At 39.1% G+C, this 26,098-nt stretch overlaps 1 protein-coding gene across 4 annotated transcripts in view; it reads left to right on the forward strand.

Moving 5' to 3' along the window:
• The window catches only part of LOC145441285 (uncharacterized), a 93,122-nt gene that overhangs the window by 13,558 nt on the left and 53,466 nt on the right, over nucleotides 1-26,098 (forward strand). For 3 of the 4 annotated variants that reach the window (XM_080319105.1, XM_080319103.1, XM_080319104.1), the window contains exons 6-17: nucleotides 2,800-2,911; nucleotides 7,954-8,171; nucleotides 8,440-8,621; nucleotides 12,156-12,260; nucleotides 16,900-16,995; nucleotides 18,892-18,999; nucleotides 20,524-20,631; nucleotides 22,389-22,493; nucleotides 23,451-23,570; nucleotides 23,634-23,666; nucleotides 23,729-23,840; nucleotides 23,958-24,066. In XM_080319105.1, coding sequence (XP_080175231.1) covers nucleotides 2,800-2,911; nucleotides 7,954-8,171; nucleotides 8,440-8,621; nucleotides 12,156-12,260; nucleotides 16,900-16,995; nucleotides 18,892-18,999; nucleotides 20,524-20,631; nucleotides 22,389-22,493; nucleotides 23,451-23,570; nucleotides 23,634-23,666; nucleotides 23,729-23,840; nucleotides 23,958-24,066 — 1,408 coding nt within the window. The remainder of the gene's footprint in view (nucleotides 1-2,799; nucleotides 2,912-7,953; nucleotides 8,172-8,439; nucleotides 8,622-12,155; nucleotides 12,261-16,899; nucleotides 16,996-18,891; nucleotides 19,000-20,523; nucleotides 20,632-22,388; nucleotides 22,494-23,450; nucleotides 23,571-23,633; nucleotides 23,667-23,728; nucleotides 23,841-23,957; nucleotides 24,067-26,098) is intronic. The other variant, XM_080319106.1, reaches the window with a different exon arrangement.

Genomic DNA, 26,098 nt, shown 5'->3' on the forward strand with positions numbered 1-26,098 from the left:
CTGTGAGAAAGACGATTAATTAGCCATTTATCTTGAATAAAATGACGAATATAAAGTTAAATATACATGCAAAATTGCATTGTATCGCACACGCACACGTAGAACAACTAATAAAATACGTGAGTAACTGCATAGTTACATGCTACAGTATGTTATTAATGTTATTATCAGCCAAAATAGAGATTCGAATACGAAGCCTCGAGAAATTCAAACAAATTGATGTGGTGCAATACACTACTCAGCTATACATCTGTGAGAATATAAATGCATGAACTATATTCATTCTATTTAAATCATACAAGATGGTTGGTAAAGGTGACCACTGCGCAATGTAAGCACTGAGCCGTTTAAGAAACAGAGATACGTTGCTATTAATCTACTTATACTACTATACAGCAACGTAAGCTGTGATCATTTCGTTTGCGGCCAATATATTTGTGATGTAACAATGGAGGACCAGTGAAACGTACAATAATTGATGGACTGGCTGCTCTCACAAGTGCCACCGGCGTATCGGTAATAATCTGAATATACACATGATACAGGGATTTGGTCGAGACCGTTTACTTATTGATGACTTGAAATTGACTCGTAAATTTTGCTCCGAGTCACGAGTCAATCCGCATTTCTGAAGCGCCGAGTCAAGCCAAGTCAAGTCATTTTTGCAAAGTGACTCGAGTCAAGTCAAGTCATACGAAAAAGTTGACTCGAGTCTGACTCGAGTCAAGTCATGACTCGAGTCATCCCAACACTGGTGTAGCTTAGCTGTTTGGGTCGAACAAATGATTAAGAAAGACTGCAAGTCCCAATCCTTGAATACTTGATTAAGTACATGTAGACTAGACATAGGCTATGGTCTTTGACTACTTAACTAAATTCCATTTATGACCAATGTCTATTAGTAGTTAGAGTGTGTGTGCTTGTAATCAGGATAGTGTGCAATGACAAAATTAGTAAGTTCAATCTCTTTATTAGTTGCTACCTCATACACAAGAGCTACACTTGGATTTTTATCTACATTTTTATCATACGGGATTGGATATCTGCCATATTTGAATGATTCATACATTTCAGGAAATTAGAGAGTCCATGTTAAAAAAACTTGAAAAAAGGAAGGATATTTAGCAAATCTTTCTTTCATGTTAATTACATAGTGGATAATTCGAGCTGTTCCACAATGAAACAATTTAGCATGCCACCGTTAATCATATGTTTGCATATGTTTAATGGTTGTATGATAGTCATTCAACCGACAATGTGGCATATTATTTTCGAAGTAAATTGGTAATAATGCTGGAGTCGGAGTCGGTACGTTTAAAGACCCAGGAGTCGGAGTCGGTATATTGAAAATGTGTGGAGTCGGAGCCGGAGTCGGTGATAAAATTTACCGACTCCACAGCCCTGGTCTCAAAAGATCCTACTTCATGTTGATTTATGAAATAATTTGGATTTAATTTCGAGATTTTTCCATGTTGAAAACGTTTGTTTCTCTTTTTGCAAGAAAAATGATTATAATAATGCACATCTAATCGAATCATTCAGCGTGCCATGAAAAATCATCTTGCGCGCCACTTTTGGCACGCGTGCCAGGGGTAGCCGATCCCAGGCGTATTCTATATTCATAATAAAGTCGGTATGACATGGGTTAATTTATGTCGGGATTATGACATGAGCACGCATTAATACGGCTGAAGCGGCGAGAAGTCGAATTCGAAAAACCTGCCAGTGAAATTATCAAATCAACAGTACGATTTTATCAATAAGCTACACACCGCTCTGGATATTGACCAAGCTGTAACATCCCATACATTTTGTTGTCTTTTAGAAAGACGTGTCTACGGGTTGGTGTGATTAAAAGGAGTTAAAATGTTTCTTGTTTACCATTGTTTTGAATAATTACGTGGGATAAATATTATATTTGTACTTTGACTCTAAAATTTCAATTCCCTTATATAGTAACACATCCACCCAGAAGCCTGTGTTAACCACGTAATTCATTGCTTTCAATTTATAAATTATTAGAAATACAAACACCGCCGAATATAGTGCAAACTTTTGACTTAGCTAGCCAATCTATTTTCTGCCTGTCATTATCAGAAAATAGTTGCTTATCTGTGACGTAGGGGTTCCCAAGTCATTAAAGGTTTAGAACCGTATAGAACTGGATTTCATTCTTCTAGTCAACACATTAATTATTATTTTATCGGGAATATCAGACATTGAATCGGCATTTCAAAACAACGGAGTTTCGAGTTTGAAATGGGAGAGATTCCGGCCCCAAAAAGTCACCCGCTGGCAACGCCACTATTGGCGGTGATGGCTCAGAGCGAGCAATGGCTGCACAGCGGCATGTCTATTCGCCCAAAACCACGACACGTGTTTTCTAGTTGTTCAGCAACTAATCTTTTTTCAAAATCTGCAACTATAACTAGAACTAGAACTACTCAATTTTCCAAATCCGCAACCACAACTAGAACTACAATTACCCAGGAAATCGTTAGTTACTTAACCATCAACTTACTAAATGTTTAGTTTGTACAAGTCTGCTTACAGACAAATTTTCGAGTCAATGTTAAAGTCGCTGAAATGCCGCACCAGCAGGTTGCACGACACACCCCTATTAGAATAAAGCACCCTAACGGCCTCAGTTGATTCTAGTAATCTATCGTTCTTGTGTAATTATTTGAGAGGATGCACTTGGGAATGACTGACGTGATTTAAGGCTCATTTTTCTAAGGCTATACGTACTTATCGGGCTACACATACCAGTCCATCCATTCAATTCGCTTTCTCATTCAGCTCAAAAGTTGTGCGCACTGTGAACTGTATCTATGATGTCCTAAACTCATGCTCGGATCTTCTTTGTCCTTTCGAGAGCATGTATTGGTATGGAGGCCTCGAAATATACCAGGTGAGTGAGGTAGTGATATGATTTTAATAGGCGTGTTCGAAATTGCTATGTTGACATATTTACTGAGAAACATTGTGGCTTTCCCAAGGATCTGACAGCCTAAAGCTATTGTTGTGCTTTTGCTGCTAGGCAATTGTCATACGAATGAGCGAAGCTGGTCAAATAAGTTTATTGGTTACGTCCAGCATTCGTAACAAGATAATTTTCCGTCAGCGCTGACTAGAAGTAACTCGTGTTGCAATCCTCCAGTAACTTGACCTACATCAATTGTAAAGCAATTGTAAAAAGTTTATGGTCATTGAATAACGGCACTAGTGCCTCCATTGCGTTTATCGTCTCTGATTTGGCTGGGGGCTTAAGAGGGACAATAGTTCTCGTGAATAAACAATACAAGGGTGATAAAAATTCTCAATTTCACATTTTAAATTTTGAATTTAAATTAATTGATATAACATCTAATATATGAAATAGATACACCAATTTAGTTAGACCTACATTTCTGAAAGCAATACTATAAACCTTTTGATGTTCTTATACACACTAGCAACGGGTTCTTGTACCAACCAAAGAAGTTCTGGCTCACTTATAAAGCCATAGATGCAACCGCGAACTGAATTTCGATCAATAATATAGCTGCAATTGAGGATACAGACTACCGACTGACCGGTGCTGGAGCCTGAGCAACGGTATCAATGAGCGCTGGAGCAATTTAACATTTGCCTCTGCTCCAAAGCGCTGGTAGCAACGCTTACAACTTTGACCACCTCTGATTACAACCCGCTAATGGCTCAGCAGAACATTATTACAAAAACATGACATATATGCTGCCTAGCTGTCTTTTCATAAAGCTGTTACTGCAGGGGTCGGCAAACCCCGACAAGCGTGCCATTTGTGGCACGCAAGATGATTTTTCACGGCACGCCAAATGATTTGACGCAAACTATTTATAACCACGTTTTTGCAAAAAAAATGAAACAGAAGTATTCAAAATGTACAAAGCTCGTAGGCCAGTGTTTCTCAATAGGGAGTCCGCGAAGCATTTTCAGGAGGTCCGCGAAACCTCTAAATTTACAAAATGATTGATTATTACAAGGCAGTTTCGCTTCAATACTGCTACAACTTCATGACTCACATCAACAGAATGGCCGTCTGAGATGAAATATCCTACTGTGCAAACTCATTTAAATTGCCAAACTGCCAATAGCCTACTGATAATAAAACATATTGCCATTTAGAGATGTTTTGTTGGGGTTTGTGGTAAAAATAAAAAAGTTGGAATAATAAGGTCTAGCACAGTGGTTCTCAACCTTTTGGGCTTCGCGGACCCCTTTTGGCCGTCACGGACCCTCGCGGACCCCCTCAAGTTTTAGTTCAAATTTAGCTCAATTATGGTGCAACCGTCATCTGTTTGTTTGTTTGTTTTGTGGTATTCCTGGTGTTTGTCGACTACTGTGGTAACTTACATCAGGCCGATATTCTTCATTTTCATTCCGTAACTGCTGACTTATAGCACGGCCCACTTCTAGGCTATAGTAAGTCACCGCTTACGCGGATGAGGTGGCGAGGGGGAGCCTAGACCGTCATCTGTCTTGTGCCAATGTGAATTGTATTGGCTTTTTGTGATAAACAGCAACAAAATGACTTTTCCAGAAAATTACATCATACTATTTATGTAGAAATTGGTCAACCAGTAGTATTTCAAATCTGCAGCTGTATTTCTTGATGTAGGCTACGTAGACCGTGCGTTCGATTTGATATGAACGATGAGTGCCGAAAATCCATTTCCACAAAGATAGATGGAGGCTAATGCAATATTAACGCGCAACGCTTCGCTTCCGACGATACTTTTGGTGTGATCGCAACATTTATGGCACCCAAATGAAGAAACGTGTTAGTAATGAACATATCACGTCCAGCCTAGCCATTTTTGTGTAGCATCTCAATTTGAAGTGATTCTGGAATAGTGGTATGTATATCACAGGATAAAATGGATTTCGTAGCGAGGTTTCAATCCATTCATTGGGGCAAATTAGAGAAAATACTTCAGAAATTTTTATTTCAAACGACTGTTAGCTAATTTGATGAGACCTACTACTTCAAATCGAGAAGATTCACAAACATTACGGAGTCATCCTGATTGACCTTACTATCTCCATATATATATTTTTCCACAAGCCCCAACAAAACGTCTCTAAACCGCAATATGTTTGTTTCAGACGGTTATTGGCAATTAAAATGAATTTGCACAGTAGGATATTTCATGTCTGACGATTATTATAATGATGCGAGTCATGAGGTCTTAGCAGTTGCGTTGCGAAACTGCCTCATGCTTTCTCGAATAAAAAGAAAATTAAAATCAGGTCATCAACCATTTTGAAAATTTTGAGGTCTCGCGGACCCCCTGAAATTGCTTCGCGGACCCCTAGGGGTCCGCGGACCCCCGGTTGAGAACCACTGGTCTAGCAGCCTGACTTCAAATTTTTGCATATTTCCAGTTTTCCGGTGACATACACAACCACTATCCAGAACAACTTCAAGATGAGCTGCTGTGACTAGGATGACTAGGATGGAAGTTATATGTTCAATGAAAAATTTTGGTGATATATGTTGCGATCATGCTCAAAGAGGTCGTTGGTGCCCGTTATTATACCATTCGCCACCACCTATATTTGTAGAAATAAATTTTCGGCACTCGTTGATATCAAATCGAAGAGGCGAATTGTCAAGACACGACCACGTATTTCAGCAGCTACAGAATTCGCTACTGTCTACCCAATTTCCACATAAATAGTGTGATGTTAATTTGTTTCTATTTGGCACTATCAGCCTGCAATTTATATTCGCAAAACACAGATGATGGTTGCACGATAATTGAGCTTGTTTGAGGTATTCATGGTCTTTGTCGACTACTATGGTCATTCAGACCAGGCCAATCTTCTTCATTTTTATTCCGTAGCTGCCGACTTATAGCATGGCTCACTTCCACGCTTTTATAAGGCACCTCTTACATGGATGAGATGGCGAGGAGGATCTTAGATAAACCTTCAACACATGGTTAGGTATTCTATTTTGAAGTCGACCTCGGTCGGCCTCGAACGGGCAATCCAGTGGTGTTGCAGCTGTGGATTATACCACTACGCTATCTCGCTAAATTAAGCTAAATTAGAACTGAAGCTTAGGGGTCCGCAAAGACAAAAAGGTTGAGAACCACTGTCTTAGGCGATCCAAAATAATATCGTAAATCAACAGAAAATATACTCTTTTAGAGCAGATTTTATTTATCTTGAAATTATTTTCCGCGCTTAGCGCGATTTATTGGACCTGCTGCCTTGATTATAATGTGGGAACTTCCAATAAATAAATATATATGTATGTAGAAAATGATTGTAAAAGCTAAGCATACTGTGCAGAAATGCTGAGTCAACCGTATTATCAGTTATGACGGAACGTTACCTAATATCGTAAAACCATTTGGATGCTTTAGTTTATGAGTGTTCACTGTGTTCACTGTGCAGCCTAACGGACCGCAACTTATCGACCGGCATTCCGGCGCTGGGGATTTTCATGCGACAACATGCGACCATACGACACCTGTGCGGTGTATGCGTTGCCAAAATGGTTGGCGGCGATAAAACCTTGAAACCAAATAACCGCCACATGCTGGCCAAAACGTTAGACATTGATTAGTCCACTGTCCAGGCGCCGCCGAAATGATCAGCGCCGAATAGTCCAGTGGCCGCAGCTCGAGCCGCATGTATGAAATTAGACCTGCCAATGAAAATAACGAGCCCGCGTCGAAATTCGGAATCATATTCGTCTCTCAGAAGGAGATATTCCTTCAGTTTCGACTAGTGGCAAGCGATTACAATATATCTGGAGCAACGACAATCTTTACCTAAGGTTACCATATTTTGGGAATCTGAAAAAAAGGACACTTTTCAAAAATTTCCAGACGTAAAATTTACAATACCGGAGTAAAATCAGGAAAAAATGGTAAATTTGTTGCGACTTTGTAATTGCTTGACTAAAAAAAGTCAACTTTCTGGCTCAACTACCGAAACTCCCACCGGACCGTTACTTGAATGCTGATTTCCTATATCTCAGTTGAATTTTAACATACATTTAACTAATATTTTCTAAAAAGAGGACGAATTCTCAAATTGAGAACACTTTTAAAAATGTCAAAAAAGAGGAAAAATCCTCTTAAAAGAAGACGTATTAAAACCCTACTATACCGTGACCTTTGCAGACAAATCCAGCGTCACACCAACCTTAATGTGACACCAAACCGAGTGGGGCACATTTTTCATCATCATAAGACCATAACATTGTGACAACACTGATTGGCCGGCCACTTGTTGGATATGGTACCGAACACAGTGGACTTGGAAACGACCAAATCAACCACAGAAGATCTATGATTGCGCGATTGAAAATAAATTATGAAAATGATACGTATCTGTAAGTGATAGGTCGGGTGCGGTAGCGACCAAAATTTATATCTTTCGCGACCAATAATTCAAGAATCACTGTTGCAACGGATGCCGTTGCCAGCTGCAGAAAAACGGTTGATAGTATTCCTTGCTTGAAACGTAAAATATTAACAAATGACATATTTTGACAGTTTGGCACGCTGCACGCAAAAGGTTACCGGCCCCTGTGTTATTGTATACTACTTGGCTATTCTACACAAACGACACTGTCACGACACCAATGGTTGTTGGTTCGAGTCTCGACTCTGCCATGCTTCTATGTGTCGGAGGTTTATCTGCGCTCCTCATCGCTAACCTCGCTGCCTTAGCAGTGTTTTGAATAGCCGAGAGTGATGGCGAGCCGAGCCAACAAATCGGCAGTAAAAGACCAGGTTGCGGGTGCATAAAAATCGAGAGGGATGGTGTAATATGACGGAAAGACCGTAAACGAAATCTGACATTACTGAAATTAATGTACTGGGCGTAAATGACCTCATAGGCGATGAGCGCCAATGTTGTGTGAATAATAGAAAGCAAAAACAAAAGCTCAGTCTGTAACAATTTTAACAGGCCATCACTGCGCAATTGTACGACTACGACTCACCTTTTATGCACGAGATTTTCGAAATGCTATGTACCAGTCCGATCTTCATCAACGGCACTTTGTGGAAGGATCCGCCTTTTAACATTGGATCGCCTGTGTGCAGCAACGATGTTATAGACAACCTCTATTATGCTTTGTCGAGGTTTGGTGTCAATTCACTTCAAGAAGGATTTAAGACATGCAGGTGAACACTCTCTTTGATCAGTATCGAAGAAATTGTACATTTTGTGCTACGATAGGGTTTGACCCTTGCACTACTTCAGTGGTTCTCAATTAGGGGCGACGATATTTCGGTTTCTGTTGGAGTGCCAAGGATGGCTACTTCGATCACTTCTGGTCCTATGCGAACATTTCAAAAGCACCACTTTTGCTATTGGCAGCATTAACTTGATCCTAGAGTTCTTTCTGGTGCACTAATTTAATCTGAGAAGTTTGATTGAAATTTACTTTAGCGGTCTCGATTCGCTGAGGCAGGAGATTTACGAAGTCGTCAACAAAAGTTGTGATTGGAGAAATTTCACTCAGACCAAATTGTTCAACGCCCGCGGATCTTCAGCACAGTATTGGCAAGAAGTTTTCAGCATCGCCCACCAATTCTTCCTGGAATGGAGAGCTCCCGGTTGTGAGAATACAGGTGTGATATCATTCTCGGTTTGTTGTTACTAGAATTAGTGATGTTGTTAATAGATGGGAATATTCTACAGCAGGGCTACTGAACATTATTGTGCAAAGGCCCAGTTACAAGGGTTAAAAATTGCTTAGTTCTGTTATAATTCTCATGAAATATTTTACTGTGTTACAAAGTTGCGGTGATACATTGTAGGCCAAATGTTTGGAACTTTTTCTTACAACTTCCTGGAGCCTTTCTACATACTCAGAAGTTATGTTGCATGGTATTTTGAGATGTTTGGAGGAATCTTATATTGCAACTTTTGTTCATTTTTTCATGTAACTTTTTGCAACTCTTTTCGATTTTTCATGCATTGTTTTTGATTTTTATGCAAATAACTTTTAGTGGAAATATTTGGCACTGTATGTAAATGGATCGCTTGATTACTTCACTATCATTTAAATTTGGGGTACTTTCTGATTTGACGTATATTCAGGCTAGACCACGGAAAATTATATTTTCACTGGGTCAATTTTTCCAGGCTATTGATTTTGTTAAGTCGATAACATTAGTTTTACTACAGCGCCTTGGATACGGAACTATTCGAGTATCTCATATCCTAATAATCAGTGTTGGGGTGACTCGAGTCAAGTCACTGATTTTTCGTATGACTTGACTTGACTCGAGTCACTTTGCTAAAATGACTTGACTTGACTTGACTCGGCGTATCAGAAATGTGGATTGACTCGTGACTTGGAGCAAAATTCATGAGTCAATTTCGAGTCATCAAATAATCGGTGTCGGTAAAAATTACTGTATCTTCCATATGTTCGGATTGTTCGTGAAAGGCGGGTGTTACCCGTGAGAGCGACCAATGATCGTGTGTTTTACTGATCTTCCATTGTTCTCTCGCAAATAAATTGTCCGCAAACGAAGTGAATGAAGCTTACAGCTTACAGCTTACGTTATCGTAAACTGCCAGTAAAGTAATTTAGTAAGCAAAATATCCATTTCTGTTCTCTGTTCTTACCTTAGCCAAACCTCTTGTTTTATTGAAATTGAATTCGAATATAGTTTGTATACTCCTCAACCATTGGCGCGGGCTCGAATTGTATCATATCAATATATAAATGGGTAATGTATTGCATTTTATCAATTAGTTTCTCTATTTTTGCTGGTAACTATAAACTGAGGCTATGCATTTACTTACGTAGTTAAACAGTTCTACGTATATGTGATCGATACAGCGTCTTCTTACGTGTATATTTAACTCTATATTCGTTCATCGCTTCGGAATCAATGTCAGCTCGATCAGTATTTCAGACGGCTAGCAAGATGCAATGACGTAACCATGCCTCATACTTCAAAAAGGCAACTTGACTTGAATAGTGACTTGACTCGTGACTTGACTTGACTTGACTCGACTTGACTCGAGTCATCTCCAAAAATTGAGTGACTTGATTCGACTCGGGTCACCTTCGAAAATCGATTGACTTGACTTGACTCGAGTCAAAATGTGCAATGACTCGAAATGACTCGTGACTCGAAGGTAGTGACTTGATCCCAACACTGGTAATAATTTCAATGAACTTGTCTATAAATGCATCTTTTAGTGCAACTTCTGTGAAAATTAAATGCAACTTTTTACTGCAACTTTTGTTAAAAATAAGTGCATGTTTCCATGGATTTGACTGCAGCAAAAACTCGCCCTAGTTATAATGATACACACAATCCAGGGAAGCGGTAAGCCAAAGCAGTAAGCGAAATCTATTTATTGTTTTGTTACTCAAATCAACGAGAATGGATTTTTTCCTGTTCAAGTTCAAGTAAATAGTGAGACGGATAGGGTTCTAGAAGTCGCCAGGTTTATGTATCAGTTCCACTGCGGTCGTTGTACCGAATATTTCAATGACTTTTTTCCATCGGAATCAAAAGCGCACAAGTACAACACACGCGCATTCACGTCGTCCAAATATCATATGATCGACCGAAAAGATCATCGCTCTATCAAATTTGCCGGACCTGATGTGTGGAACAGTATCCCGCCGGCCATCCGACAGGCAACGAGCATGTCCACATTCAAATCGAAATACAAGCAGTTACTACTAAATAAATACAGTCCGTCCTCAAGATTACCGGACCACGACTGACCTATCGATCTCGCTTCCCATGACATGTCGCCCTATTTCTTGTCGCTTTCTTTTTCTGTACTATCTTCTTTACTTTTATTCAGTGTGCATTCCTCCTCTTTACATCGCCTAGGGCTAGGCCTAGATGGGTGTCTCATTCCATAGACTACTTCAAGTCGCTTCGACATCTTCCTGTCTTTTCATTGTATCGCATTTTTGTGGTGTGTTGAACCGATAAAAATTGCTGATAAACCAATGATGATGATGATGATGATGATTTACCTCTAAAAACGTCAGAGTTCGAACCGTGGTCCGTCAGTTGAGTAGCCCTGATTTACAGGTTTTTGGTTTCATTCTCATATCCAAGTGAGGGTATCTAATTGCTTGCTTTCGCCTTGGGAGCATGAACGATAACAACTGTCGTATTCACGTAATGATAATTAAACTTGTACATTCCGTTCTAATCCTACACAAGTCACTCTTCAGTGGTAGTAGGGTAATAGCAATTGATGTAATTATCTGAAATGTGTCTATTTTAATCCGACGAACTTTGCTCTAGCTAGAACAGGGGTTAACAACGTTGGCGATATCACCCTCCATTGGGCATAGTGATTCAATTCCGAATTGACTATTAGGCTTCAGGCTGAGTATTCGATGACCACTCATGATGTCCTAACATTGCAACGGACAGTGCGTTTGTATTGAGAATTTTTTGACTGTAAGCCAGGGTTCTTACAGTATATGGGTCTCGACCCGAACATGATTCACAAAGGGTCGAAATTTGGTTGGCGACCGCGCCAGAGCAGTCATTGAATATGTATATGATGTTTGCTGAAAATAATGCAACAGCATGTTTTTTTAAAGCCATGATGTCACAAATGAATATTCGTGACGTCATGGCTTTAAAAAACAATAAAAAACATGTTTTAAATTAGGGCCTTGTTTCAAACATGTTTGTTTTAAATTGATTTTTGTTTTAAAAGCAAACCTAGATGAAGCAAAGGAAAGACACTTTAGAAAAAGCGAGTTGGCGCAGTTAGTTAATGCCACGGTTAACGTAACGAGAGACTATATGGGTTCTAGTCTGGGCAGTACTGTGTTTTGAAGTGGTTATCTGGATTGACATTGACAATTGAAAATATAGGGTAGAAATAGCTCCTTTGACGAAATATATGTACTATTGCTGCTGAACCGACTATTTTGTGGGTTGCAACCATCCCATATCGATATACGTCGGCTATATCGGGTGGTAATTGTCTGTAGGCTCATACAACATGTTTTTGTAAAGTATTTACACAATTATGGCATAATTTGACCACTTAAAAAAAACACATTTTTTTTAAAAGGCCTTTTGTTTTAAACAAAGTATTTTAAAACACCGTTTGTTTTAAATGCATCCCTAGCTTCATCCCTTTTCGATGCAATTCAGGATTATCATGCGAGGCAGGAGGTTGTGGGTATGGTGGAAGCTGCATCAATGGTATTTGTCACTGTCATTCGGGACACACTGGGCAATTTTGTCAATATTTCAATGGTGAGTATTTGCGCCATATGCTGCATGCATTTTAATGAGAATATATATTTCTTGCATATCAATTCAATTCAATTTTTTGCTGCAATTATCATCATTTCAATACACCACAAGACTGCGATACAATGAAAGATAGGAAGGTGCCGAAACGACTTAGAGTAGTCTTCGAAATCAGACACCCACCTGGTCTAGGTCATGTAAAAAAGGAGGCATGCACTCTGGATGAAAAGTAAAAGAAGATTATATATAAGGGCAGGTGACCCTAGCATGTGTCGGATCGATCTGTCAGGTCGTGCTCCGGTAAACTGGAGGATTATCTAGAATTTATTCAGCACAGATTATTTGTATTTCGACTTGAATGTGGACTGGACATGCTCGATGACTGTCGGATAGCCGGCGAAATACTGTTCCATAAATCAGGTCCGGCATATTTGATGGAGCGGTGACCGTCCTCTGTCTGCCATATGGTAGTTCGACGACGTGGACGCGCGTGTGTCGTACTTATGCACTTTTGATACCGAGGTAAAGAAGTTATCGAAGCTATTTGGGGCAGTAGTCGCAGTGGAACTGATACATAAACTTGGCAATTTCTAGTTTCCATATATCATTTATGTTTAGGATGAATCGCCATATTACTGAGACAATCAAAAAGCTTTCAGTGAATAATATTATTTTGAAAATATACTTATATCTGGGTTGTAACCAAGTCACAAAGTTCCGGGTCACAAGTCAATCTTACGTTTGAGGTTTTGACTCGATTCAAGTCAAGTCACGGTCAAGTCGCCACCGAGCAAAGTTCGAGTCCAAGTCATGCAGCAAAGGGTCAAGTCCGAGTCATAGTGTTCAGACTCGAATCCGAGTCTAAATAATAGTGTTCACTGTTCATTATCGAGTTCAAGTCAGATTCAACTCACTATTTTAAAACTCTTGTGTGATATTGAAGTCTTCGTATTCAGAAAATACTCATTTTCTCTTAACGTGCATATTCTCACAAATAAAAGACTCTTTCTAACTATAGTTCCTGATACAGCAGACTCGAATCAAGTCATTCAGAATGTGTTGAACATATGTTTATATGTTCAAATTTACTTATGTTTATATGCGGTATTGGAGTTGTATTTCCGAAAGTGTCTCGGTTAATTCGTAATTGTTATTTTTCACTGTCTTTGTGGAAATTTCAATTACACTGTATGTACACCAGAGTTGGATCAATTACATTAAATCAGTTCAATTACAATTACAATTACTCCCTTACATGTTTCAATTACATCACAATTACTCAATACTAAAAATATCAAATTACAATTACTGTTAAACATGTAATTAACTACAATTACAATTACTGTTAAACATGTAATTGATTCGATAGAGAGGTGTTCTTTGACAAACGTAGCGACGTAATTAGCAACCATCTCAAGCTATTCATGTTTCCTTCATGATGCGTAGAATACCCTTTAATTAAAAAAAAACTCGAACGTATTCGAACTATTCCTGATCATCATCATGAGTACTGAAAACTACAAACACAGAAATATGTTTCAAGCGACTGTTAACAACCAGAAGTAGAGCTGAGTGAGGATAATGAAATGTAATTGGCAAGGCGTCAGCGATAAGGATCGTACTGATAAGATGTGTAAAATTAAAATAAATGCAGAAGGAAAGAACCTCCTGATAACTACGAATTACAACATTTTGGTTCGCATTTACGTTTTCACTTGCTCGAAAACTGTTAGATTGCATTTATGAACATTGGGGTGCGAAAATTTCTGGCCCCAGTAAATTTGGCCAAGATTGGAGGTAAGATTGGGATAACATCTCAACAAATGCGTGATCAAGTTTGATGAAGCCTTGGTTGGAAACTTGAATTTCTTTTTGCAATTGTTGCAGCAAGCCTCGGTACTGGTCAGAGATTTAAAATTAAAACTCTGACCGTTGTGTAGGAAATGGTTCAGCACAGGTTTCAGAAGAGTTTATTTACTGTATTATGAAATATGTAATATTTCGTGCCCCCCTTATCATCATATCACACAATGAAGCCAGAATGTTGGCAATCCTTTCAGATAGTTTGATGGTATGGAAGGTTATGACTGTTGATGAGAGAATTCTCCAATATGAAATTCGGACGATACACAGAGCAATAACTATGAAATGGAGGTGAATCGTGCCAAGCGCGGAAAAAATTCAGTTTACCGGAGGGTCGCCCTCTCTTCAGATGCTTTCACGCCACCCAAGGGGTGCACGCCCCCCCCCAGTTTGAGAACTATATTGTAATTCACAAAGTTTTCTGTTGCTACTGAAGTATGGAAAACAGTTTAGCATGGGTGAATTATCTAGTTATAACGCGGCACGCATAGAACACCGATGTAAATAGACTATTACAGGTGACGACTCTACCAAGGCCTTTAGGCAGGGGTGGGCAAACTTTTCAGCTCGCGGGCCGCATTCAACATCTGAGTCCAGTCGCAGGCCGCACTATAGTAAAATCGTAATTATAAGCGGAAACGTAAGCTTTTATCAGATTATATGAAGCAGGGATATCTAGAAATTAGTTATCCCTGATATGAAGTAACCGAAGACTCGGAGATAATACCTACAGTTGCGTAGCCTGAAATAATTGACGGAGGCAAAATATTTTTGAGTTAACAGAACACTCTCCTAAAAGATGGAGTAATACATGATAAAAATCTATGGTATGGCACCTATCGGGAGATTGAAAAAACTTATGGGGGGGATCCTTGTGCAATTGTTCATAAATTTCACCCACAGAAATAATGCTATGCTATGATATTGATGGCGTGAATATCCAGTAGGTAATTAGTGAATTTGGTCAACAATAGTGTTACCTGCATATAGCATATATGATTTACGTTATCATTGTTACAGTTACCCGTATAGAGCTGATGAACCGGTGTATTCAAACATTTAGGACACGTATTTATTATTCTTGAGCTATATTGAGCCAATTGTTATTACTTACTTTGTTGAATCATACTGTTATTTTGTGACCTCGGTTATAAATTTTCGTCATTTAAAATTTATTGTTATCGCTCACACGTATCCCTACAAACTAAAAAAATCATTGATGAGACACGTATGATTTCCAATTAATAGTTTTCACGGAGCGCAATATTTTCCTCTGCTGGTCGCATTTATACCGCGGGACTCAAATTCCAACAGCATGATCTACCGGGGCGAGTTATTTCGGCGACTTGACAATGGACATATATATCGAAGGTTTTGCCGAACATGCCATGTGATCTTCGGTCAAGGTTCTATGCCCGTCAATCTTCCTGGTATCAAACTTCGTGTTGGCTAAGATAAAACTTTATCTGCCTCAGTGTGTCTTCTAGGCGCCGAAATGCTGGTGTCTAACGGTCACAACTTCAGGCCGCACTCATGAATACAGTCATATTCAAACCGTTACATTATGCTTATTGTAATTTAGGTAGATTTTATCATTTCTCAGGAGGGGTTACCACTATTACAATAATGAACCTATTGACAGTCTAAATTACTCTACTTTATGTCGACTTACGAAAGTTTTCGAACAATTTTTTGACGGTATGGCCCGTTTTCCTCCCCCCGGCTATGACTATAAATATTTATGTATATTGTTGATTTGATGATAACGCAAATGTGTAAGAAACATTATCAAGATTTTATTAGCTGGCCATCCTCAATCAATTGGTCAAAATTAGGGATGAAAGTAGGCTGTGCTGATTCTCAGGATAGGATGGAAATTTAAGTATGTGAGCAACGATCGACTTATAGATATGTTGATTCTGATTTTGATCAAACTTCACAACACACAATGCTGACAGCTGAAGGAATCAACATAATTCACTGTTGTGTCAAACATTTAACACAGAAATTTCTAATCTAAAATCACAATTTCGATCCGAACCAAGGAATTTCCGTTCTGATATTCTTTGATGTTTAACAACCGAAGCATTTCAAAATGCGTAGGCGACGAGGTCGGTCTATTGTGCTAACAATAAAATCATAAAACGCTATATTAAGATTATAAATTAATACCATAACTCAAGATCATGATAAAATATATTTAGAAAATGTTTGATCAAATCGCTCTAATAAAGAAAATTTTTACCGCGCATTTTTATCAATATTTTCATTATGCTTCTCCATGCCTTTGCGGGCCGCACAAAATGCTGTCAATGCCGCATGCGGCCCGCGGGCCGTAGTTTGCCCACCCCTGCCTTAAGGCCTTGTAGCCCCTCGTCGTCATCTTGGTCCGCACCGGATTTTCACTGGTTTGACGAGTAAATGATTGATTATTTGATTGATTATTTTATGTTGTGATTGTAAGGTTTCCATAACAACGTAATTGAAATTGTAATTGAGCAACATTTTTATCAAATTACAATTACAATTACACAAAATAGAAATGGTTCAATTACAATTACAATTACATGAAAAAATGTAATTAATTACATTCAGCTCAATTACAAATTACAATTGATCCAACTCTGATTGTACAATATATTCAATTTGACATCCAAATGAATTGCCCCGTTTTATGTCTGAGTTAACTGACGAAAGGGTAGGTAGTTTGCTCTCGCTCAGTATTTGTAGTTTTGTATGTCATGAATTTCTTCTATCATTATTGTTTGATGTTATTTAGGATCATCATGCCTTTGTCAGAATGAGGGAACTTGCTACATGGGAAAATGTTATTGCCAACATGGATATTCTGGACAATATTGCGAGATGTACATCGGTAGGTATTACGCCCGTTGCATGCATTTTAATCAGGCTGCCTCTATTGATTTTTGGAACATGGTCCATTGGTCATATTTGCACGCACAATCGGACATCCAAGAGCTGACGTATGTATAGTATTATTCATTGGTTCTCAACCTTTCTATCTTGTGGACCGGTAAGACTTTTAAAATAAATTTGGTAAACTGGTGAGATCTTTTAAAAAGCAAAATCTACCCGAACTGCATCTGCGACAAAAGTATGCAACTCGACAGTGGAGATTGGAAACTTCCATTTTAATAAGAAATTTGCTATAATCTTTTTTATATAGACATGTCATAAGTAGTTTTATCGAGGTTTCTGCAAGGTGAATTTGCTATTTTGGCAATCGGGTTCATTTAGAAAGAACAACATCGTACTTTGCTGTCTTCTCAACTCCATTATACTGTCGAATGGCGCTAAATCATACTGACTAATTTCATTGTATTCTACTTGGAAAGTTTTCTTTGCTTTCACATGGTATGATCTTAAGTGAGCTCTAGACTACTTTTAAACACTTTGGTAGACTACAATACTTGCTGCAATGTAAGTCGTAAGTCCAAAGTAGACTACAAACTTCGTGGTTTGTCACGATGCTGCAAATTAACCTCTCAATTCTAAATCAGTGGAAAATTGGATGTTTTATTCCTCTATGGCTTAACTTATGATATATATTTGAAATAGGTTGCGCTGACCGGTATTAAAGTTGACGCAGGCCGGTATCAGTCTGCGAACCGGTGGTTGAGCAGATGAGCACCACTGCTGTACGTCATGCTAGAACGAACCTGTCTGACTATTCAGCGGTCGATTGCAGCCAACATGGTTAATTGGAGGAGTCCTTGAATTTCACTAGTGCCAACAATGCTTTCCTTTTGAGTTCTGATAAACTCAAATTCGAGTACTTTTGAGTCCTGTACAGACCAGTCTTGCAACTCAGTATACCTACAATCTGGCCCGTGGCTTGACATATCAGTGTGACCCGTAAGCATGCCGACTCATGGGCATGGTGTATGAGCATTGAGCAAGACGACACATTTGAAGCATGCGTCACTTGAGAAGTGGAGTTTACAAATCCGGCGTTTCTACTGTCTACCAAGCTACTATCAACTATAACTCGATAAAATGTGGCCCTACTATTCATTGTTTACAGATGTTCAGTTCAAATGGTTATGTCCTAGTAAAAAGTGATCGTTCCGCAAGAAATCGATTAGATATGTGAAATAACCCATCTTGATTACGATTACTTTGTGATTTAGTGGTATAATCCACAGCTGCAACACCAATTGGTTGCGGGTTCGAGTCCGACTGTGGTCGACTCCAGATTCCTACCTAAGTGTTGGAGGTTTATCTAGGCTCCTCCTCCTCCTCGCCACCCTGTCCGTATCAGCGGTGTTTTATAAAATTGATAACATTTATGAAAATTGGTCTGGTATAAATGACGATAGTAGTCGACAAACACCAGGAATACAACAACAACCAACCATCTTCGTCATTTTTTAATGTTATGGATTGTGACTATGATTACTTGAAAATGCTGTTATCATCATGATCAATTACAATTGCGAAATGCGAATGATCACTCCTTGTTTATAGTTACGACCATATATAGCTTTCCGTACTTTCGGTGTGATGGCACACAGGGCCAAATTTATGGAAGGCTGTCAGTTAGTCGTGGTCGTGCTTGTATGACCTTCGCAAAAATATTTCACTGCTATAACCATCGCACAATTTGATCTAACGATCTAAAGTTGAAATGCGTCGCTTCCTTTTTATGAACGAAATGGTTACTTCGTCATTTTAATCGCCCATGATCAGTAATTGTAGTTTACTTAGGTCATGCTTTCCATTTAATTCATTGTTGTTTAATGCCACTTAGGATCTTCGTGTGATTCTGTCTACTGCGGGGCTGGTGGAAGTTGCTACGGCGGTGTTTGTTATTGCTTTGCCGACTACACTGGACAGTTTTGCGAGCATTACATTGGTGGTGGGTATATGCAATCGTTTTGTCAAGTACATTTTGAACAAATTCTGTTGAATCTCGTGAATTTTGCTTTTTTTTTGCGCAGTAACAACGAAAGTTGTCATTTAGCGTGCGAAATATCAAGTGTGCCAAGTTATTTCACGATATGATAAACTCAATATTATGTCTATATCATTTTCATCTGACATATAGCTTATTTCAATAACTTTGTGAGCTGGTATTGATGATAGGACCTTTCATAAAGTAATACAGTGACGTAGGGATCAGATGATCTTTTGACGGCATATGATGACATATTGCATTAATCCATTTAATGTTCATCATTACCACCTCATTATTCGACAGCCACAGTAGCTTGGTGATGACTGTATGCCGCCGTTCTTGCAGACCGGAAGTTGTTAGTTATATTGCCGGTGGTTTTCCTCGCGTGTCGTTCGCAAGTCTGTTTAAATCGGCCGGGTTACGGCATCCGGCTTGCAACTTTTGCCAAATAATGATGCGGATCACTGATCACCAATCCGAAGTCGTGCCGACCGTCCCCCCGCGACCCCCATGCCGGAGAAGCGCAAGAATTTTCTCATCCACTCATCGTTTCGTATTACAATGAGAATCATGTTTTAGGAATGGTAATCAGTAGGGCAAGTTTTTGTTGCACTAAAATCGCGAAAAATTTGCATTTATTTTTAACAAAAATTGCAGTAAAATGTTGCATTTGTGTTGAATTATTACGGTATGAGTTAGTCGAAAGGTTCCGTTGTATAACCTAGTTCCTGCAGAGCTGTCAAATTTGTTACTTTATTGCCATTTAATGCACGGTCTGGCGAAACCGCCAAAAATTACATTTTTACCGGCACATAGCGAGAAAATTAAGCAATGCGGGAATATTTTTCCCCTAAAAGCCAAACAGCATAGCTATTACCCCCTCCCCCTAAAATAAGTCAAATACCACACCACAAATCCCCTAGGTCTGCAAACTTGACCCAAGGCGTTGCAGAGAAACTCACTCTTGGCGACTTTAACAAAATCTATAGCCTGAATAAGGTGACCCAGCGAAAATGTAATTTTCGGCGGTCCCGCCTGGGCGGTCGTGAAATGGGAAACTACCTCAAATTTAGACGACAGCATCAATAAAGCGATCTATTCACATATTGTTCGAACACGGTCGTACGGGGTAGTTGAACTTTTTGCTTGCAAGCCATTGTGTCATAGATAACACAGTGAGATGTAGCTAACCCATCATATAACTTCTTGTTATGCAAATCAAAGAGAATAGAACCATACTAGAAATAGTTTATAGCAAGTTTTTAAATCACTCCTTTACATCTTGACGCAATATTTGATAAAAGTTGCAGTAAAAATCATGAAAAATAGAGAAAAGTTGCAAAAAGTTATTATGTAAAATCTCTCCAAACAGCTTAAAACATCAAAGTACAGATATTCTGAGTATCTACGAAGCTGTAGGAAGCTGTAAAAAAAGTTGCAAAAACTTGTCCTAGTAATCAGCTGTGGACTTCAAATTTTTATCAGGTTCGTCGTGTGGCACTCATGACGACTGTCAACATAATGGAAGTTGCTACGGTGGTACTTGCTATTGTCCTTATGAATATACGGGACCCAACTGCGAACATTCTTTGAGTGAGTATTTACCAGCAAACACCATCGCGGTGCTTTCGGTATTATAGCCATAAGTAATAATTAGTTGATACTGTAGCTCACAAAAAGGCTATCTGGAGCAATCTGCGAGTTAATCAAACAAAACAGCTCGCAACGCTAGTATTAGGCTTTTCCGGGTCTTTGTTTGGTGTAATTAGTTTCTTATTCTGGTCATAATGTAGATAGGTAGTGATCAGAGGTGGTCAAAGTAGTCAAGAAAGCTACTCAAGTAGAAGTAGAAGTAGCGACGAAAAAATCTACTCAAGTACGAGTAGAAGTACTTCTTCCATAAGCCGCCTAAAACTACTTGAAGTAGAAGTAGAATTGACCGACTTTAAATCTACTCAAGTAAGTAAATAGTTTTGAAAACAGTCTTTCGTTCGCGTGGACTGTAAGAATCTGCAAATTGAGCCATGCCGAAGGTGCAGAGAGCTTGATTCGTATTGATGCATCCCAGGAGATATCAATTTTCGACAGAATAAGCATTCTTTCGTATCATGGGATGCAAATTATAGTATTGATATGAAAATGCGATACTAACCCTTTGTTTACTAGAACAACTCGTGTTAGAGAATATCATGGCATGGCGCCCTACCCCATATGATAAGTCCCCGAGTTTAGGCGAAGAGCAATACGGAAAACTTGTATTGGATACGGTTTCAACACTTTGCGCGATTAATATACGTTAATAAAAAATATCGTGGATCATAAAAATTATATTTAATGTAGTTTTATTTTCGGAAAATAGAGGCATTACTACACTTGTTTTTATGCTTCAACATGTATGTTCTGCAGACAGAAGAACTGAAAGTAATTCGAACTCAATGTATGATACTCGGAATTAAAAGTGAAATACAAATACCACTTCTAAAAAGCGGAAAATATATTTCACGTCTTTTTTCCATAAAGCTTCAAAGGTGATCTGTTAAAACAGGTGTAACGTTCAAAAAATCCCGGTTTTCCAGATTAGCAGGACACGTCATGGGCTGCTAGATTACGAAATGATAGGTAATTGCTAGATTGCGAAACGGTATTTTCCAGCGTTATGGTGGGCCATATTTACTGTGATGAAATATTTGATATGGGCGACAATACGACGTGAGCGGAACAAAGCAATCCAGTACCTAAATTATATTCACTGAGACTTTCATGAAAACATATTTGTCACTCCAGAACTACTGTGCGCGAAGCGCTACAAAATTTCTGGGCTTTACTTGATTTTTATGGATATTAAATGTTGGTACTAGGTGAAAACAGCCCCGAAATTCCTCAGGCTCGGGCTATATTGGGGGATTAAACTACTTCTACTTGACAAACTGAAAATAGCGAAAAGTAAGTAAGTAGATCACAAAATATTACGAAGTAGAAAGTAGAGAAAATCAGATCTACTTCAGTAAGTACCAGAAGTAGAGGAAAACTACTTGAGTACTTCAAAAAAGTAGAAGTACTTCGTTACTGACCACCTCTGGTAGTGATGAGTATCTCGGCCATGACAATGACTATAAACCTTACTTAAAACAGAAATTATCTGTATGACCAAGTAAATTTGTCCTATAAACTTGTTGCTAGTGCCTCTTGTTTATTACTAACCAGTAACCTTGCACATCAGTTGGCCAAACGAAGTAAAATAGCTACATGACACGTTGGGTTGGAACCGAAAATAAAATAAAGCAACCCGGTTACTGAGATATACACTAAAACATATTGCTGTGGCGCGGACATAGTTCATTGTGTTTCAGACGTGACGTGTGACTATATGTACTGCGGTAGTGGTGGTAGTTGCTACCAGGGTGTTTGCCATTGCTATCCAGATTACACAGGAGAATACTGTCAACATCACATAGGTGAGTTTTCTCAATTCTCAACAAATGAGATTGCATGCGGACTGCGAAGCTGTCGCTGTAAATGGTATTTTGATAAATTTAATTGTCTCGTGCCATTTGGATAAGTATTGTGGCTACAGTACGAATACCAGCTGTCAGTCTAGCTGAATCTATTGAATATTGAATTGATCACGTCAAGATGCGTCTGCAATTGTTGAATATCGGCCACCGTAACCAATTCTATTCATATATCCATGGCATTAACAATGGAGGTGTCAATTATTTGGAACCGTCGTGGTGTTGGTAAATGTACCGGATTATACCTTTGCGATGGACGATTTTAAAATAATCTCCATGGGTTCAATAAATACTTGGATAGGCTACACATAGTAATCTTGTTATAAACTGAGTGTCGGTAGGAGTGATTAATTGCGACTATATTGTCATGGCTACTGGTATTCAAGGTCATAATTCTCAAAGTGCTTCCCAACCAGAGCGATATGAATGACGGATATGTAGAGACCTGCGCAGGCAAGCAGCAATAGCTGTTTTCCTTTTTCTAACTTCATGCTTGCATGCAGGACGTTCCATTATAACTATGGTTCAAATAAAACTAAGTATGTGAGAACCAACTTTGGTCGGATGAAGTTATTTACATTGACGTTGACGACCAAAATTTCAATAGGGCACCACGGCAATAAGCTCTAACTTTGTACATTATGCTTCTGCGATGAGATACCTTTTGGTTTTTCGCCCCATTATTATAATGCTCAATCAACTAATTCTTCATTTCCATTACTTGAGTCAGCGAATACTTTTGCCAATGGAAAATCAGTCAGCAGACTAGAATGGTTGTGAAACACTGCATGTCCTTATCTGCTATTGTTGAAATACCGTTTATGAGTCTAGCCAGGCTTGTGAGCCTGTGAAGTGTTGGTAGTCATGGAAGAGCATTAAGATTGGAACCTGTCTCTTCAGGCTCTCAGTGCCCTGAAAACTATTGTATGAATGGCGGCTATTGCAGCGTAATCTTTACCGGTACTTACTACTGCACATGTCCTGAAATGAGAAGCGGAGACAGATGCCAAATGTACAATGGTTAGTGAAAATATATTTAAACCTATATTCCATCCTAGGTAATAAACCTTCCCGTTGTTTTAGCATCGGCAGTGTGTCCGCGACCTGGTGATGATGGTAAGTTTCGTGCATTTGACTGCCATTCCGTAGGTTGATATTTTCATCGGCACGTCTTGCAGATATCGAGTTATTCCCTGCGTGTACTTTGAGGACCACGTTTGACCAAACGATGCACTGTTTGGGCACTTTGAATATGAAGATTTTCGGACAAGCAGATCAGTACACTTGCAGGTGAATAAGTTTTGCTATGTTTCTTCTGATAATCTAAAAAGTATTAGTTTCGGGAGGCCCACTCCATTTTCATAAATGATGATACAGTTTTGACTAATGTTATTATTTTGTCTGCAGCGGAGCGATATCCGCAGCCTTGGAATGTCTCGGCGACATGGTGTCCAGATGCTCCGGCCGTTTGTGCACTAGCATATATGACATACCGGGTACTTCCGATATTGTCCAGGTACAGTCCACGTTTTTGTCCCGGCAAATTATTTGTTCAATGATCCTCGTCAATTTCAATTTGAGCTTTCAGACCTTCTGATATGTGTGCCGGACAAGTAAATTTGTGGGAAAATGTCCACTCGAAATCCATGGCCATTCCAATCCAAATATTGAGCTTAATCATTTTTATATGTACTTTCACAAGATGCGTAGCCTACGTCTTATAATTAGGGCAATGCAAAATCTTGCGTCTCGTTGATTTCGAGTATTCGTTCATTAAAGCATCATTCATTTTGATGACATACATACTTACACAGTGCACACTTGCACAGTAAGAAAGGATATCAAAGTTTAAATACTGGTTGGTACCTTTTACTTAACCGCAACGACAATAGCACGGTACCGTAATTTGCCGGGGAAAAGCCTGCACCCATGTGTTGCACGCACCCTGCATTCGCAGTACATGAATAGTTATGTTTTAGTATTCGATGTCATTCGTTTTGCGGTGTCGCTGTTGAACAAGTCATAACTAGGACAAGTTTTTGCAACTTTTGCAACTTTTTTTTACAGCTTCCGGCAGCTTCCTAAATACTCGTAAGATAAGTAGAATGCTGTTTTAAGCTGTTTGAAGGAATCTTATAGTGCAACTTTTTGCAACTTTAGTCCTTATTTTTCATGCAACTTTTTGCAACTTTTTCGATTTGTCATAGAAGTATTTTTGAATTTGTTGAAATACACGGCCAAATTGGACTGAAACACCGTAAATCAGCATCGAAGTAACGCTTTTACGGGTATTTCGGGAGCTGAGCCGGAAAATTGACCTTCTTTTTAGTCAACCGAGCAAAATGTGGTCAAAATGCAACTTCTGCAACTTTTTTCGAAAATAAATGAATAAATGCAACTTTCCACTGATTTAACTGCAACAAATACTTGCCCTAGTCATAACATAACCATCACTAATCATTTACACTTAGCGGCATTGTCTCTAAACGATAGTTAGATACTAGATAGCAGCTAAAGCCTGCGAGGCCCACGGCGCGATAGTTAAGGCCAGCGACGCCTTGCGCACGAGGTCTATTACAGACGATTGCTCAGGCCATCGATTATGTCATGCGCATCAGGCCTGTTGGAGATGCGACTGTAGCGTTTAGGCCAGCGATTACATCTTGCGCACGTTGCGTGTTGTATCTGCGATTGTTCTGGCCTGTCGTTGACGCGATAAATTAGTGAGGATTGCTGCGCGCGCAGCAACCAATGACCTAATTTCGCTCGCGTCCAAACGGCAAACTAACTCAGCGGGAGATCGCTTGCGGGTATGCAGCGCAGACGACTTTCGCTAATTGGCAACACGCATCAGCGCATAACACTGATAATTCGAATTACCAGGCACCATGGCTGAATGTGATGCGTGATTAAAACAAACATGAAAAAAGGTCTGATTTAAACTTTTATTTCGAGAGAGATTTTTCAAGGCTTGTTGTACCCACCCATGCATAATACGCACCTCCCGATTTAGGACAAAAAATCGGTAAAATTTTGCGCATTATACATGTAAAATTACGGTAATTCAAGTCATTCATGTGATGTAGAGTAATGTTTTGTTTCTTATCCGCAATGTGTCATTGTGACAAACCGCCCGTGCCATAAGTTGAAGGTTGCATATCAATTTATATAGTAAGGTTGTCTGTCGTGAACAGCTGTATTTTTCGTTAAAAGGATGGTGTACATAACGAGACTGAAGATGATGGTATATTAGTGTCACTCAAGTATCCCTGCTATCTTATGCCTGTTACATTTTTGCTATCAATTTTCCGTTGCCAAGAAAAATTATGCAATTCAAATCTTTGTTCTTTCACTGGATCAAATCTCTGAAATGGTTGCCGCCTTCTCTATCGTCCATTCGCATCGATTGACTCTGTTTAGTGGAGTTAATAAGCTCAAAATATGAGTCGGATGATGTGTCTGCAAGAACCTGATTATCGTCTCTAGATGAGCGATCGAATCTCAGTCTTTGTAGCAGAAATCGAAGTAATCCCCTCATAAAGTGTGTG

This window comes from Botryllus schlosseri, chromosome 6 (genome assembly GCF_051294905.1).
Source record: "Botryllus schlosseri isolate E-star chromosome 6, Bs_hap1, whole genome shotgun sequence".
Taxonomy (NCBI): domain Eukaryota; kingdom Metazoa; phylum Chordata; class Ascidiacea; order Stolidobranchia; family Styelidae; genus Botryllus; species Botryllus schlosseri.